We start from the raw sequence: 14,979 nt of genomic DNA, 5'->3' as shown, positions 1-14,979 counted from the left end.
CTTAACCTTTTTTTCACCAGGCTAAACATCCCCAGCTCTCTAAGTTGTTCCTCATAGGACATGGTTTCAAGACCCTTCACCATTTTAGTTGCCCTCCTTTGGACATGCTCCAGTTTCTCAATGTCCTTTTTGAATTGTGGTGCCCAGAACTGGACATAATATTCTAGGTTGGGCCTGACCAAAGCAGAATATAGTGGCACTATTACTTCCCTTGATCTAGACACTATACTTTTATTGATGCAGCCTAAAATTGCATTGGCCTTTTTAGCTGAATTTACCCCTACACATACCTGCTATTTCTTTGAATTCCTTTTTTGAGATTTCCCTCTTTTTCCATTTCTTATACATGTTCCGTTTAAAACTTAGCTTTTTTGGAAGTTCCTTAGTTATCCATCCTGATTTCTTGAGAAACCTCCCATTTTTCTTTCTCACTGGAACTGTTTGAAATTGCGCCTTCAGTATCTCCCTTTTGAGAAACTCCCATCCGTCCTGAATCCCGTTCTCTTTTAGTATTTCTGAAAATGGGATCACCCTCAATACTTCTCTGAGTTTACTGAAATCCGCTCTCCTAATGTCTAGGATGCGTGTTTTACTATGCCTGGCTTCTCCTTTCCACTGTATAACAAACTCCAGGAGAACATGGTCACTTCCACCTAAGGATCCCACCACTTGCACCCCATTGACCAAGTCATCCTTGTTGGTTAGGATCAGATCTAAAACAGCTGACCCTTCTTGTTGCCTCTTCCACTTTTTGAAATTGTCTTCGAGGCAAGTTAGGAATTTGCTAGACCTTGAGGATTTTGCTGTTTGAATTCCAGCAAATATCAGGATAGTTGAAGTCACCCATCACTACTACATCTCTCCTTTCTGAGTGTGTAGTCATCTGTTCTAGAAAGGCATCATCCAATTCCTCCATCTGACTTGGAGGTCTGTAGTAGACTCCCACCATAAGATCCTTGTTGTTTCCCTCCCCTTTAATTTTTATCCAGATGCTCTCCACCTGGCTGCCAAGATTGATGTCCTGGATCTCTTCACTGGTGTAAATATCTCTGACATATAGTGGTATTCCTCCTCCTTTCCTGTTTGGCCTATTTCTCTTAAAATGGTTATACCCCTCTATTTCTACATTCCACTTATGAGACTCATCCCACCAGGTTTCAGTGATGCCTGTTATATCATATTTGCTTTGTTGTACTAGGAGTTCAGGTTCATCTTGCTTATTTCTCATGTCCCATCCTATCATCAGCTTTACCACATATTTTACATGTTAGAACCAGTTGTTACATTCATTGTCATAATGCTGGAAAAGAAACTCCCAGTACTTCGATTTTTCGCAAAATCTGATAGAACATGACAAAATTATTACTATACACTGACCATATGTACTTTGCTCAGGTATATTAGAATGCAGAAAATCTCAGCTCACCTTATTTGGTAACTTCATCATCCTAATGACTTCAAACATGTTAAAATGTATTAGTTCATATTACACATGCAAGAATAAAAAGAAAATAAGAAAAAGTAGGAATGTTAAAAAACCAAAAATCAAATCATGAAATGTCTTATTTGACAAAGAGTGTTTTTGAGTAACTTCACATTTTTACCATTTGCTATTTAGAATAATAATTTCTCAAGAAATCACCAAAGAGGTGTCAAATATATATTCTGTGATAGATAGCTGCTTTACACAAAATAAACAAACTTCCATCACAACAAAGCTACCTGGTTTTTAAAAATTCAAAATCAAGATTTCTGCTTGTGTATGTTATATAGTATTACTAGCTGGGAACAGTGACTGCATGTAGCTGTTATAATAAGCAATGGGTCAGCTATTGCTTATTATTTATTTCCAAGAACATCTCTCACTGGTGAAGGTTAACTCATCCCTGTATCCAGACATCAGAAAAGATACTAAAATGCCATGGCAACAGGATTGAGATACAATAGTAAAATTAAAAAAAATGATCTCCAAAATCCTTTATAACTGCACATTACTAAATTGTCTTCTAAATGGCAATTTTTACACTGAAATTTACCCTCCAATGATTGAAGGCTGCAAGGAAAAGGTTATTCACATTAGACCTACTTGCTCTGGAGTTTTGCCTTTAGGCTGTGTGGAAAACCAACATGAGAAAGTGTGTTCAGGAGTTATACCTTGTCATCCATTGTATCTAGAAAAAACATTTGTGTGTGTGTGTGTGTTGCAAATTAAACATTTTAATAATTTTAATTTAATTAAATAAATATTCAAGGCATTGCTTGTTATTTTAATTTTTCTGATTTTAGTTAGTTTAATTAGAATGCAAAAGTATCTCCTGTTTTGTAGGTGAACATTCTCTGGGTACTGAACATACTTGTCATTCTTCCAGAATAATTTAAAATGCAAAGTACAAGTCTTCTGCCATAGTTCTGATACATTAAAAGTTACAAAAACTTGAGAAAAGGGGGAACTGGTTTACAGATTTGTTTTCCCTTTCTCCCTCCCAGTCTCCCAGCAGTAGATCAGCATTATGAGGTATTCTTTCTGAATGAAAGTCATTAAAGGACCTCCTTGTCTTCCACCCTTCCTAATTGGAACATCATTCAGAAGGTGCTCATGGTGCTGAGATGTATTGGCAAAGCACCAAGTTTACAAAATTATTCCCATTTCAATGAGGAAGATTTTCAAAATCGCACTGTGACAGGGCCTCCTTTAATGCTTCCACCTTCCAACCTCAGAAGATACCCTCCCGCTAACATGTGACATTTGATTATTAACTGCTTTTGAGTCTATCTTGACTCATGGCGACCCTGTGAATGAGACATCTCCAAGCCTCCCCCCCACAGCAATCTCTACCTCCCTGCTCAAGCCTTGCCAGCTGAAGCCCATGGTCTCCCTAATTGGGTCTATCCATCTGGCATGCAGTCTTCCTCTCTTTCCACTTCCCCAGCATCATTGTCTTTTCTAATGAGTCACACCTTTTCTTTATGTGGCCGAAGTATGATAGCCTCAATTTATTCAATTTAGCTTCCAGGGAGAGTTCTGGCTTAATCTGTTCTAGGCCCCATTTTTTTGTTTGTCTTTTTAGCTGTCCATGGTATCCTCAGCACTCTTCTCCAGCATCACATCTCCAATGAATTAATTTTCTTCCTATCTGCTTTCTTCACTGTCCAGCTCTTACAGCCATACATGGTAATAGGGAATACAATGGCTTGAACTATTCTAACTTCAGTGTTCAGCTGTAAATCTTTGGATTTTGTCTAGTTTTTTTCTAGGTTCCTTTCCCATTCCTAATCTGTTGATTTCTTGACTGCAGTCTCCATTCTGATCAATGTGTGATGGAAGGTATGGGAAATCTTTAACTGTTTGATTTCCTTGTTATCTAGGTTGAATTTATGTAAATTATTATTTTTGTTTTCTTTAAGTTTAACATTATGTCTGCTTTCTTCTCTCTTCTTTGACTTTCCTTAGTGATTGTTGCAAGTCTGTGATTTTTATCTGCTAATAGTATGGTGTCATCTGCATATCTTAGGTTGTTAATATTCCTTCCTCTTATCTTCACTCCTTCTTTGTATGATATTTTCTGCATACAAGTTGAACAGATAGGGTGAAATGATGCAGCCTTGCCTGACCCCTTTGGTGAATGAGAACCATACTGTTTCTCTGTATTCTGTTCTTACAGTAGCCTCTTGTCCTAAGTACAGATTCCTCTTTGAGACTATCAGATGTAGTGGCACTCCTATTTCTTTAAGAGGGTTCCATCGCCTTTTGTGCTCTGTGCAATCAAAGACTTTGCTATAGTCTATAAAACACATGCTAATTTTCTTCCAGAATTCTTTGGCTTGCTCCATTGTCCATCGTATGTTTGCAATGTGGTCCCTGCTGCCACTACCTTTGGAAGAGATTACTGGACAGAGAATTGCCAGATGTCCAAGCAGGGTTCAGGAAAAGAGTGTATTCTAATGTTGAATAGCTCAGACTTCCATGTAGTCAGACTGTCCCTCATGCATCACATACACAAGTTGCAAATAGGGATTCACATATAACTGTTTTAATTAAATTAAGGTAATTTTTTGAAAATAATTTTGATTATGTCATACAGTCACATTAGTACTCTCTTTTGCACTGACATTTAATCAACATGTATATTCACTGGCTCTCTCATCAATAACTTGGAAGGGAAGAAACAAACATGAACTTAAAATTGCAACAAATAGCACAGGTGGATGCAGCAGCTTAGTGGTTAAGACTAATGATCATATGGTCAGAAGGTTGACAGTTTGAGGCCCAAGTGCAGCATGATGGGGTGAGCTAGTCCCAGGTTCTGCCGACTTAGCAGTTTAAAAGCATGCAAATGCAAACAGATAAATAAGTACGACTTAGGTGGGACGGTAACAGTGTTCAGTGAAGTCATGCTGGTCACTGGCCACATGGCCACAGAGTTGTCTTCAGACAATGCTGGCTCTTTGGCTTAGTAACAGAGATGGAACTTCACCCCCTACAGTCAGTTACAATTAGACATTTATGTCAAGGGGAAACCTTTACCTTTTTTTTAGAATAGGTGCCAGTTCCAAATTAATTTTTGAAACTGTCCCAATTGAACCAGAAGGGAAATGAAGCCACACAGAGACCAGAGCAAGGCCATGCAATGATAACAGGGTGACCCTAGCTCTTTACAGCTGTACTAAATTGCTTCAGCATGTCACAGTCTTTTTCATTTCTGCTACAGTACATTCGGCATGTGGAATGCAGTTGCTGGATTCAGGCAATTGAAATCAGAGCTGGAAGCTTTCAATAATTCACTGTCAGATGTGTATTGGGAAAATAGTAATAATCATAAAATCTGTTTCAAATGGCAATTATGATAATAAATTAAATAAATACTAGACAGGAGAAAACTAAACGAGCAGTAACATTTTATACAGGTCCTTAAAAGCCTGAATAATTCCTTTATTACAATTCTGCATTGTTTATGTGTGTGTGTGTGTGTGTGTGTGTGTGTGTGTGTGTGTATCTCATTAAAAGAGAGAACCATCTTTAAAGTCTATTCAGTGATCCCATTAATCTCATTACATTTCTGAATCAAGCTGCAATGTCCTATTTAAATGGGTACAAATCACCGTGATTGCTGATTTATATTAGAATAGCAGAGTGTACATGCTGCTTATTATTATTATTATTATTATTATTATTATTAACCTTTATTCAGACTGAAGCTATTCAGAACTGCTTCACTGAAACTAGTTTATCTTTTATATGTGACCCCTTGGAAGAGTGAGTCATTACTTCAGAGAAAAGCGCAAAGCTGTTTTCCAACATGGCTAGATCAGCCCACCCGTTGTTAAGGCACTAATTGTCAAAAAAAAAAAAAATAGGGCAAGTTGTTCTCTCTTTTTAGAGCTAAAATGCATAAGAAACATGTTACAATTACCCCCTAATGACACGTTTCTGAAAATACTCTTACCATTTGTCCTTTTCATACACTAATTTTCATATTATGCCTATACAATATCCACTTCAGTTAAAGAATACATACAGTCACATATAGTTAGTTTGTTAAAAATGTCACCATGGGAATCAAGCTGTTGAAAAGATCATATGGAAACAACATATTCTTCTTAGTTAGAATTTCTACAGTTACTGAAAAAAGAGTGATCCTTTTTTTAGCAGATGGATATGGCTTCCAGTTAAGGTCTTTTGAACTCCAGATGGATACTACGTATATGATTATTATGAAGAATACTTTCTCTGTCCCTGCCCCATACACTTCATTCTAATACTGGGTTTATGTGAAAGTAGAAAATTCCAGCATGAACCATACATTTCTCTGAGGAGGTCTTTGGTATGACCTGAACTTTTGGGTGGATCCATATAGCACTTAAACCAAAGTTATAAGAACAGATAACATTATTTTTGTGTTACTGGTGTACATTTAACATGTGTTTAAAAGAGAGATCCCCTCCAGTGATGAATGATACCTGGTTGTCTCTTAATATCTAATTTGACCCAGGCTGGAAGGAGCCAATAAGAGGGCTCACAATGATACCTCAAGAAAAGAGCAATTGTGTATGGTCATCATTCTGATAAACTGTAGTGGCATGACCTCAGGATGTAAACTTACAGAGAGTTGAACAGTGATACACACACACACACACACACACACACACACACACACACACACTGCAATGATGAATCAAGGGGAAAAACAAATTTGTTTTGCTCCCCCCCCCCCCCTTTAAGCAAATGTTTCAGTGGGGAAAGTGGAAGGATAGAAACCAACTCTGCTGTGAAAACCAGTTTTTGTCCACTGTTTTGTCCTTATACCTGACCTGGTTAGCTACATCTAATGCCAAATCAACGACTACTCACATCTGAAAACAAAACTTGAAATGACTTCTAGCTTCTCTATTTGGTCATTTGTGGCCAAATTTAATGGATTTGGGGCTTGGAGGGCTTGATCTGTACTACAGTCTCCATATCCACGGATTTTTTTTAATCCACAGATTTAAGCATGCATGGATTGAAAATATTTTTAAAATAAATAAATTCCAAATAAACTTTGATTTTGCTATTTTATATATGGAACACCATTTTACTAGCCCATTATATTCAATGGGACTCGAACATCCATGGATTTTGGTATCTGCAAGGGTTTCTGAAACCAAAACCCATCAGATATCAAGGGCCCAATGTACTCCTCAAAGCCTCCTAAGGCCCTCTAGGAGTGGCAATTTATAGGTCTGGAGAAAATTTCACCTCAAATTGGTGGTTGGTAGGGGATTTGAGCCATAGAAATTTCCTTGGAGAGCACATCTGACCCACAGCTTGCAAATCTGGTCTAAAATGACATATTGGCACTACAGTGCAGGATAAAGTGGTAAAATCTAACAGTGTATACTATACAATGTCATCCTATTCTTCTGCCCATGTATCTTTGCCTTGAGATTCTCACAAATGCAATTTGCGAATATGATTTCTTTCCTATCCTCTGAAATTTCTTTCTTTCTTTCTTTCTTTCTTTCTTTCTTTCTTTCTTTCTTTCTTTTTCTTTCTTTTCTTTGGTTGTTGTTGTTGTTGTTGTGGTTTGCAAGTTTAAAGAATACTAGAGAAGGTTGTGATTCTCACATATAATTATTTTCTCCCCAGAATGCTTATGTGAACATAAACCGCATCATGTCAGTCGCATCCAGGCTTTCAGAGGCTGGCCATTATGCTTCTCAGCAAATTAAGCAGATATCTACACAACTAGATCAAGAGTGGAAAAGCTTTGCTGCAGCACTGGATGAGCGCAGCACCATTCTGGCCATGTCTGCTGTGTTTCACCAGAAGGCTGAACAGGTGCGTAATTTTTAATGGATCTGATAAATCTCTGCCCTCTGGGGGGCTTTGGGATATTTGTCTGGTTAAGATAATTATCAATGCCATTAAGAGAATTGGTATGTTGTGCCTCTTTTCTTTTTAATATGCTGCAAATATGGATGGATAGATAAATCCAGGAATTAGGTGCTGCAGCCTGCTGTTAATCCCTGTGTGGATCCATTGGTGAGGTATACCATTTTGCACATGTGTAGTCTTGAGCTGGAAAATATTGTACAAAACAAGAGGGACGAATATAAAAAAACAAAAATTAAACAATACAAGGAGCAATAAGATTTTTAACAAAAAAGAAGTAGGCAAAGGGCTATTAGCATGGACATATCCTTATTCTTTGTATCTGTTGGATACATACCTGGCTATGGTTTGGAATTTATACTCTGAAAATGAAACATGCATGAGATATGGAAGTAGGCTTTAATTTTAGAAGTCTATTAACATAAGAACAAAAGAAAAGACGTGATAGAGCAGATCAAAGATCTCTCTAGTCCAATATCCATCTTCTCACAGCGCACAAGCATGATTCTGGGAAGCCTATTAGCAGAACATTAAAACAATGGCTATTGTTGTTGCTGCTATTGCTCCCGAGCAACTGGTTTTACCACTTCAGAATTAAGCTCAGACAAGTTACATTTGGACAAATAACATTATCCCTGCACAGCCCATACCCCTCTTCTCAGAGTAACTTTTCCAGTCTCTATTCTGGACATAGAAATTCCATGTAGAAGCCATGGCTAACAGGCACTAATCAAGATACTCACCAGTTTGTTTCAAAGCTATTTAAACCTGTCATCCTCATCACATTGTCTGCTGTGTACAAAAATAATGCCTTTTTGTCTGACCAAAATCTACTGCTGGAGAATTTGTTAGAGTGATTCAATTCTTATGACAGGAATGAAAAACCATTATACCTATCTACATTCTCAACATGGTACAGACATATGAATCTGAATCTTTTTGTTAGTCCTTGCTATAATAGACTGATGAGTCAATGAAATGTATACAAGCTTAGTTGCATTGACTGCATGGGTCTAGTGTAGCTACTAATTTTGGGTGGTTGTAGTCTGGAATTCTATGTACCCACTATCCTGTGTACCTGCTTCCCTATTTATCTAGTGGTAGGTTGCACTGGAAAGAACAGGAATTACTTTGAAGAAAATGTGTATAGATTTGAGAGGAGAAGCTATGCTATAGCAAAAACAAAGAGGCTTTTGGACTTTAAAGACTAGTACATTTTATTAAGGAAGAATCTCCCCCCAGGGGTTGGATTCGCTTATGGAAAATAACAGATAAGAGACTATGGCGGGATACACACCGCCATATAGTACGTATTGTATACGTACTAGGGTTAGGAAGGGGCGGTGCTTCCGCACCCCCCTAACCCTAGTACGTATACAATACGTACAAGATGGCGGCGCCCCTTCCACATGGGCGCCGCCATCTTTACGTACTGGACGCATAGCATCCAGACGTATCGCGGCGCCTATGACGTCGCAAATGCACCAGCGGCGCTTCGTGACGTAATCAGTGCGCCGCAAGAAGAAGCTCCGAAATGGAGCTTCTTTTTTGCTCCGCGCGGGAGCCGCGCGGTTTGGCTGCTGCAACTCCTGCGCGGAGCAAATGGCGCCGGCGGGGAAGCGCCGCAAAGCGGCGGTTTGTATCCCGCCTATGTAAAGCCTGGAATGCTGTTGCATAGAAATGAGTGCTGGTTTGCAGCCTGGGAAGCTTTTGCACTGATTTACTGCTGAGTAGACACACAGAGAATTGAGCTCCCATTTGGTATTAATTATATCTGGGCCCCTTCCTGTGCCCTAAAGTGTGACCACCGCTTCAATGAAACCCCAAGACTCTTCCCAAATTGGAAATCACCCCTTCATCCAAAAATTGGTTTTTCAGCTCCTGTATAATTTCTTTTATGGGTATTGTCCCTTTCTTTAGATGCATGAAATGCTAGCTTAGTTGGCTAATTTTTGGACATGTGCTTAATAAATAATAATAAATAAAATATTTATTTATAGCTCGCCTTTCCTGAGATCAAGTGGATGGGTGGGATTGTACACAGTAAGAGCATAGGAACTGGAGTGTAACATATACAGACAACAATCATTATCTTACCAGTTACTATACATAAAAAGGTGTTGAATAATAACACAGACATCATTGCACATTTTAAATTGATAAACACATGTGATTTTTTAAACAATATATTTTGTCCTTGGTCAAACTAGAACATATAGAGCTGAAAATTCTTGATGGTTTTTTAGTGATTCACTGTTCCAATTTGTTTTTTAAGTTCCTTTGTTCAAGAGTGTCTATCTTAAGGTCATGACAGTCTATCTTGGAAGGCTGAAGTGTTCCCATTCTTTTTATATTAAAAAATCTTTTGAATATTGCTATTTCCTATGTCAGAACTGTGTCCATTTATTCTTTTTTTCATTTAATATAGCCTCCTTTATCTTATTTACAGTAACAAACCATTGTTGCTAAAGAATATCATGTATAACTTTTGAAGATGAGCAGATGTCATGCAATCCAATATTATGGATAGGAGTATTTGGTTCTATAATGTTTTGTTTTCATCTGATCCAGCCTAAAGGTCTGTTGTTACTTTTTAGATTGGACAGCTGTCTGCAAGGAGAAGTGGAATTGTATAGGGTTAGTTGTAGATAACAGAAATATAAATAAATAAATTTTTTATTTCTATCTCGCTTTTTGCCAGGCAATCAAAGCGGCGTACAACAAGCTAAAATACATCCATATATACATAGTATCCCCCCTTAAAACAAGATTAAACAGTATAAAATTAAAACTAATATTCTAAAATCCAAATAATCCAAATAATAACCATGGGCAGAGTTCGATAGATGGGAGGTCTTATTCGTGGCCGAGTATTTTATTCCAGGAAGGCCTGCCGGAAGAGATCCGTTTTAATGGCTTTTTAAAAGCTCTCTAGATTGGTAATTTGATGGATCTTGTCCAGTAAGCCATTCCATAAGTTGGGAGTGGCTGCAGAAAATGTCCTCTGGGAGGTCGCCATCAATGTGGTCTTTAAGGGCAGTAGTAAATTCCTCCCAGAGGACCTGAGTGTATGGGGCGGATTGTATGGAAGCAGGTGATCCCTTAAATAGGTTGGGCCCAAGCCATGTAGGGCTTTAAAGGTGATAACCAACACCTTGTACTGTGCCCGGAAACTAATAGGCAGCCAGTGGAGTGACTTCAATATTGGTGTTATATGGTCACTCCTTGCTGTTCCTGTGACCAACCTGGCTGCCATATTCTGTACCAACTGGAGTTTCCAGACTAAGCACAAGGGTAGCCCCATGTAGAGCACATTGCAAAAATCAAGTCTTGAGGTTACCAGTGCATGTACTACAGTTTCGAGGTCACCTCGTTCCAAATGATACATTTGTGTAGTTTGAGTTGTAAACCATAGGTGACAAAAAAGTGGTATTCTATTGCACGCCACCGCACGGCACTTATGTAACGAATACACCAGTAGCGCACTTGTTATGCTGCTACTGCAGCTTCAAAAGAACCTTCTTTTTGCGGGTTCTTTTTCCACCGATGAGAGGCCTCGCAGTTTGGTGGCTGAGGCTACCCTCTGGTGGAAAAACAGGCACCGGCAGGCCACTCTTTTGGGGCAGTCGATACCGCGCCTACATTTCATCTGCCATGTCAGTCATGCATCATGCCAGGCTTCACATGTAACATCTGCAGGCCTGGTTCAATGCTCACTTTGGTCCAATTGAGACCCCCCTCCAGGAAGTGGCTCACCATTGCAAGGACTGTCCAGTGTTATCTTGGGTGGCCTTTGTACTGAGTGGTTTGCCCTTGTTCCTCATTGTCCTCAGGCACTCATCACAATGGGTGCTTGACTGATGGGATGGGGAGCCATGCAACTTCTCCATATAAGAAAGGTTCTCCACATCAATGTCCTGTAACTTTTACTGGTGGCAAAGATGTTCTATCCTGCAGATCTCTCTCTGATCTGCAAGTCAAGATGATGAAGATGCAGACTGACCAAATACCATGGTCATGTATTACCTCAACAAGCAGGGGGTACACAATCCAGGACTCTCCGCTGCCTAATGCAACTGCTCTGAGATTGGTTCATTGACAAAGATATCATGGTCGTAGCCATCCATCTTCCTGGAGAAGGCAACATCCTTGTGGATGTGCTCATCTGGACATTGAATTTGCTGCACAAATGGATCTTCTATTCCAAGGGTCTGGTATGAATCCTTCATCATGGGGGCACTCCAGAACTGGATCCCTTTGCATCTGAGATGAATGTTCATTGTGAGGAGCTTTGTTCCTGGATCAGTGCGGAAGGCAATGCAAAGTTGATGATGCCTTCATTAGGGAGGCATCATCAGGTATGTTTTTCTTCCCTTCCCTCTTCTGACAAGAGTAATAGCAAAGCTCCACTGGGACAGAGTGACTTGCATCAAGATCATGCTGCCCCTCTTCTCCACCTGTCTTGAGGGATCTGTGTTTGACTTCCATGCAGACTGTATAGCCTCACCCTTTACTGAGGCCAGCTCAAGCATAGAATTATAGAATCATAGAATTGGAAAGTACCACAAAGACCATGCGGGAATACACAATCGAAGCTCTCCTAACAGATGGCCATCCAACCTCTGTTTAAAAACCTCCAAAGAAGGAGATTGCACCATACTTTGAGGCAGTGCATTCACTGTCAAACAGCTTTTACCACCAGGAAGTTCTTTATAATGTTTAGGTGGAATCCCAGCCTTGACACACTCAACGTCATGACATGGGGGAATGTTCACTAGCCTCCTTGCCTGTTGCTGTCAGGAACATTATCACTGCTGCTAGAAGCCAATACCAAGATATGCTTGATTTCTTGTTCACATTGTCTTCCAAGGGCATGTCTCTTCACTGTAAACTTTCAGCTGCTCAGAAAGTCTTCCTGTTCTCTTGATCCTGTTGTTCAAAGGTTATTGAAGGGCTACAAGAACCCCAGTTGTCCAGTTTTGGGTCCAGTACTAAGGTGGAGTTTGGAACTCATTTTGGCCCAGCTTTACAGGAAGCCCATGGCTATCTGTGATCTCTGGTTGCTTTCTTGGTAGACTGCTTTCATGATTGTCAGATGAGCTGGTAAACTCTCCATGTGGACTGTCTGTATGTGAACTTCCACCCTGGTTAGACATCTTTAGATCCAACATGACCTTCTTGCCTAAAGTGGTGTTGGCTTTCCTTGTGAACCAGGACTTTGTTCCATCAGCTTTCATGTAGAATCCCACTTCTGGATTTGAGAGGAAGCTGCATTGTCTTGAATTGTCTTGAATTGTCTTGAACTGCAGAAAGCTTTGGCCTTCTATGTCTACAGGACATCAGATTTACAGACTTCACAAATATTCTTTGTGTGCTACTCTTCAGCAAAGAAAGGACAGCCTATTTCATTGTGGTGCTTCCCAAAGATATCCGTCTTGTTTATGAAATGACTCAGAAGGACCCTCCAGCTTGAACTTGAGCCCACTCCACGTGGGCTGTTGTCATGTCTTCTGGTTTCCCAATTTGTGTGCAGCTCTACGACATTTATCGGACAGCTACCTGGTCACAGCCAATGACTTTTAGAACTCATTACTGAGTGGACTCCAGCTATTGAACTGACACTGTTTTCGGGAGATCTGTGCTGTATTCCTCCATATCTTGGTTGCATGCCTCTAATCAAGTTCTTGAGTGGATATCTGTGACATCCCCTTTTCATATCATGCCTGTCCTTTGGATTGTTGCATTAGCATCCAAAGGAACTGGCAGTTTCAGCAGGAAGGCCCCTATATAGGGCTACTAGAGGTGGATGAGGCCACCACCAAAATGCTTATTTAATGCTCTAAAAGGCTCCAAAAGGTGCACAGCACAGGTACAGGCTAATCCATTTGTGTGAGTTTACATATGACCACTTGGAGGACTACAGTTACAGGCAGGCAATTTGTTCATTCCTCACTCCCAGTGCTACATTATATATGTCTCCACATTTTGTTTTATTTTATTTTTTGGTTTTGTTTTAGGAAAAAGTAGGAAGATGAGAGTCATGTCCACTTGAGCATGTGAACAGAGTGGCAAAATACTGACTAGCTTTGGAAAATTGTGAGCCAAAAATCAAACATAGAATTCATACATGTTACTGCACATATGACCCCTTAAAAACTACATTTATTGAGAATCAACCTGTGTTTTTAATTCTTTTGTATTTTATTTTTTAATCAAGGAGATTTGTGTTTTTTGATGTTTATTACATAGCTTAGTTTTTAGATATTAAATCTGATTTTGTCTGCACCAGCCAAAGATATTCTCCTTCATTTTTTATTCATTTTGATAGTGTATAATGTTCATGATTTGTTTATGCCAGTCTTGAGATACTTGGCAAGCTTTTAGTCTGAAAATTCCTTTTTGATATTTTCTGGCAATCTCTTTTGTGTTGTTTTGGGCTTCCTCTCCTGTTCTTGGATGAGCTTTTACAACTAGAATTCACAACTCGTGTCTGGGGCCAAGCTGGACAAGGTAATTATTTGCATGAAATCCCACAGCTCTTAGCTGAAATTTTTAACTACTTAGTCTGTTGGAGATGCTATCAAGGTCAAGTACCTCACAAGCTATTCCTCTGGCATCCTTTTAATACATATCAATTCACACTTAAAATGCATGCATTATATTCTGTGTAAATAAGTAACTGGTGGAGCCTTGTTGTGGTGTGGTAGTTTGAGTGTTGGACTATGTCTCTGGAGATCATGGTTCAGTTCCCCACTCAGCCATGGAAACCCACTGAGTGACATTGGTTGAGTCATATACTGTCAGCCCCAGAAAACCCTGTGATATGTTCACTTTAGGCTTACCATAAATCAGAAACGGTTGAAGGTACACAACAACAAAGTCTTGTTTTTCACATATTAAATGTTCACTTTAATCTAAATGAGTCTTGATTAGTTAACAGGAGATGTGCCAATTAGAGGGGTAATGGAGAGAAAAAACCTCTGGACAAACCAGTGTCCAGTGTTTTTCTCCATTGATGCTCTAGTTATTAGAGTCCAGTTGAGTTAATGGTCAATTGAAGATTCATACATTCACAGTAAGGGCAGTGAAGAAAGTTTACTTTGCTGCCACCATTTCATCTGTGCAGAATAAACCAGCAATGCTGTACTGCCTCTTTCATTAAGGTGCAGTGGGAAGAGGTTACATTCAAAGTCCTGGTTTTCACCAAGTGATTAAGCTATAGAAGTTGTTGGGGAGTGAAGGGAGAGAGGGATGGCTGGAGTCAGAACATGGAGAATACAGTAGCACAGTGGTTCAAAGGCCAAGGAAATAGTCAAAGCACAAGTTGAATAACAGAGCAGATTTTCTAGCGCAGGGAACAGAGAGCAGCCAGAAGAAGAGTTGAGCATTGTACCAAAGTCAGGTTGGCAGGATATCAGACAGGGAATGGTGAGGGCAGGGGACAATATGGATGAAAGAAGATGAGTTATCTGTACTAAATGCTGAAGCAAGGCATATTCCTATACAGATGCAGCTGGTCAACTCCTTGTTACTGCTGCTGACAACTTAATCCTGAGAAATCTTCTCTGTGATACTTACACTTTGGCTTGGCTGAGTCCTGATGACCT

At 39.6% G+C, this 14,979-nt stretch overlaps 1 protein-coding gene across 3 annotated transcripts in view; it reads left to right on the top strand.

The window, feature by feature from the left end:
* The window catches only part of KALRN (kalirin RhoGEF kinase), a 719,845-nt gene that overhangs the window by 392,586 nt on the left and 312,280 nt on the right, over window positions 1-14,979 (top strand). For all 3 annotated transcript variants that reach the window (XM_089520231.1, XM_089520232.1, XM_089520233.1), the window contains one exon: window positions 7,127-7,318. In XM_089520231.1, coding sequence (XP_089376357.1) covers window positions 7,127-7,318 — 192 coding nt within the window. The remainder of the gene's footprint in view (window positions 1-7,126; window positions 7,319-14,979) is intronic.

Source organism: Sceloporus occidentalis, unplaced genomic scaffold, assembly GCF_023333645.1.
Source record: "Sceloporus occidentalis isolate IW3139 unplaced genomic scaffold, rSceOcc1.0.p SCAF_4, whole genome shotgun sequence".
Classification (NCBI taxonomy): Eukaryota; Metazoa; Chordata; class Lepidosauria; order Squamata; family Phrynosomatidae; genus Sceloporus; species Sceloporus occidentalis.
This window is presented reverse-complemented; position numbering and strand designations above follow the sequence as displayed.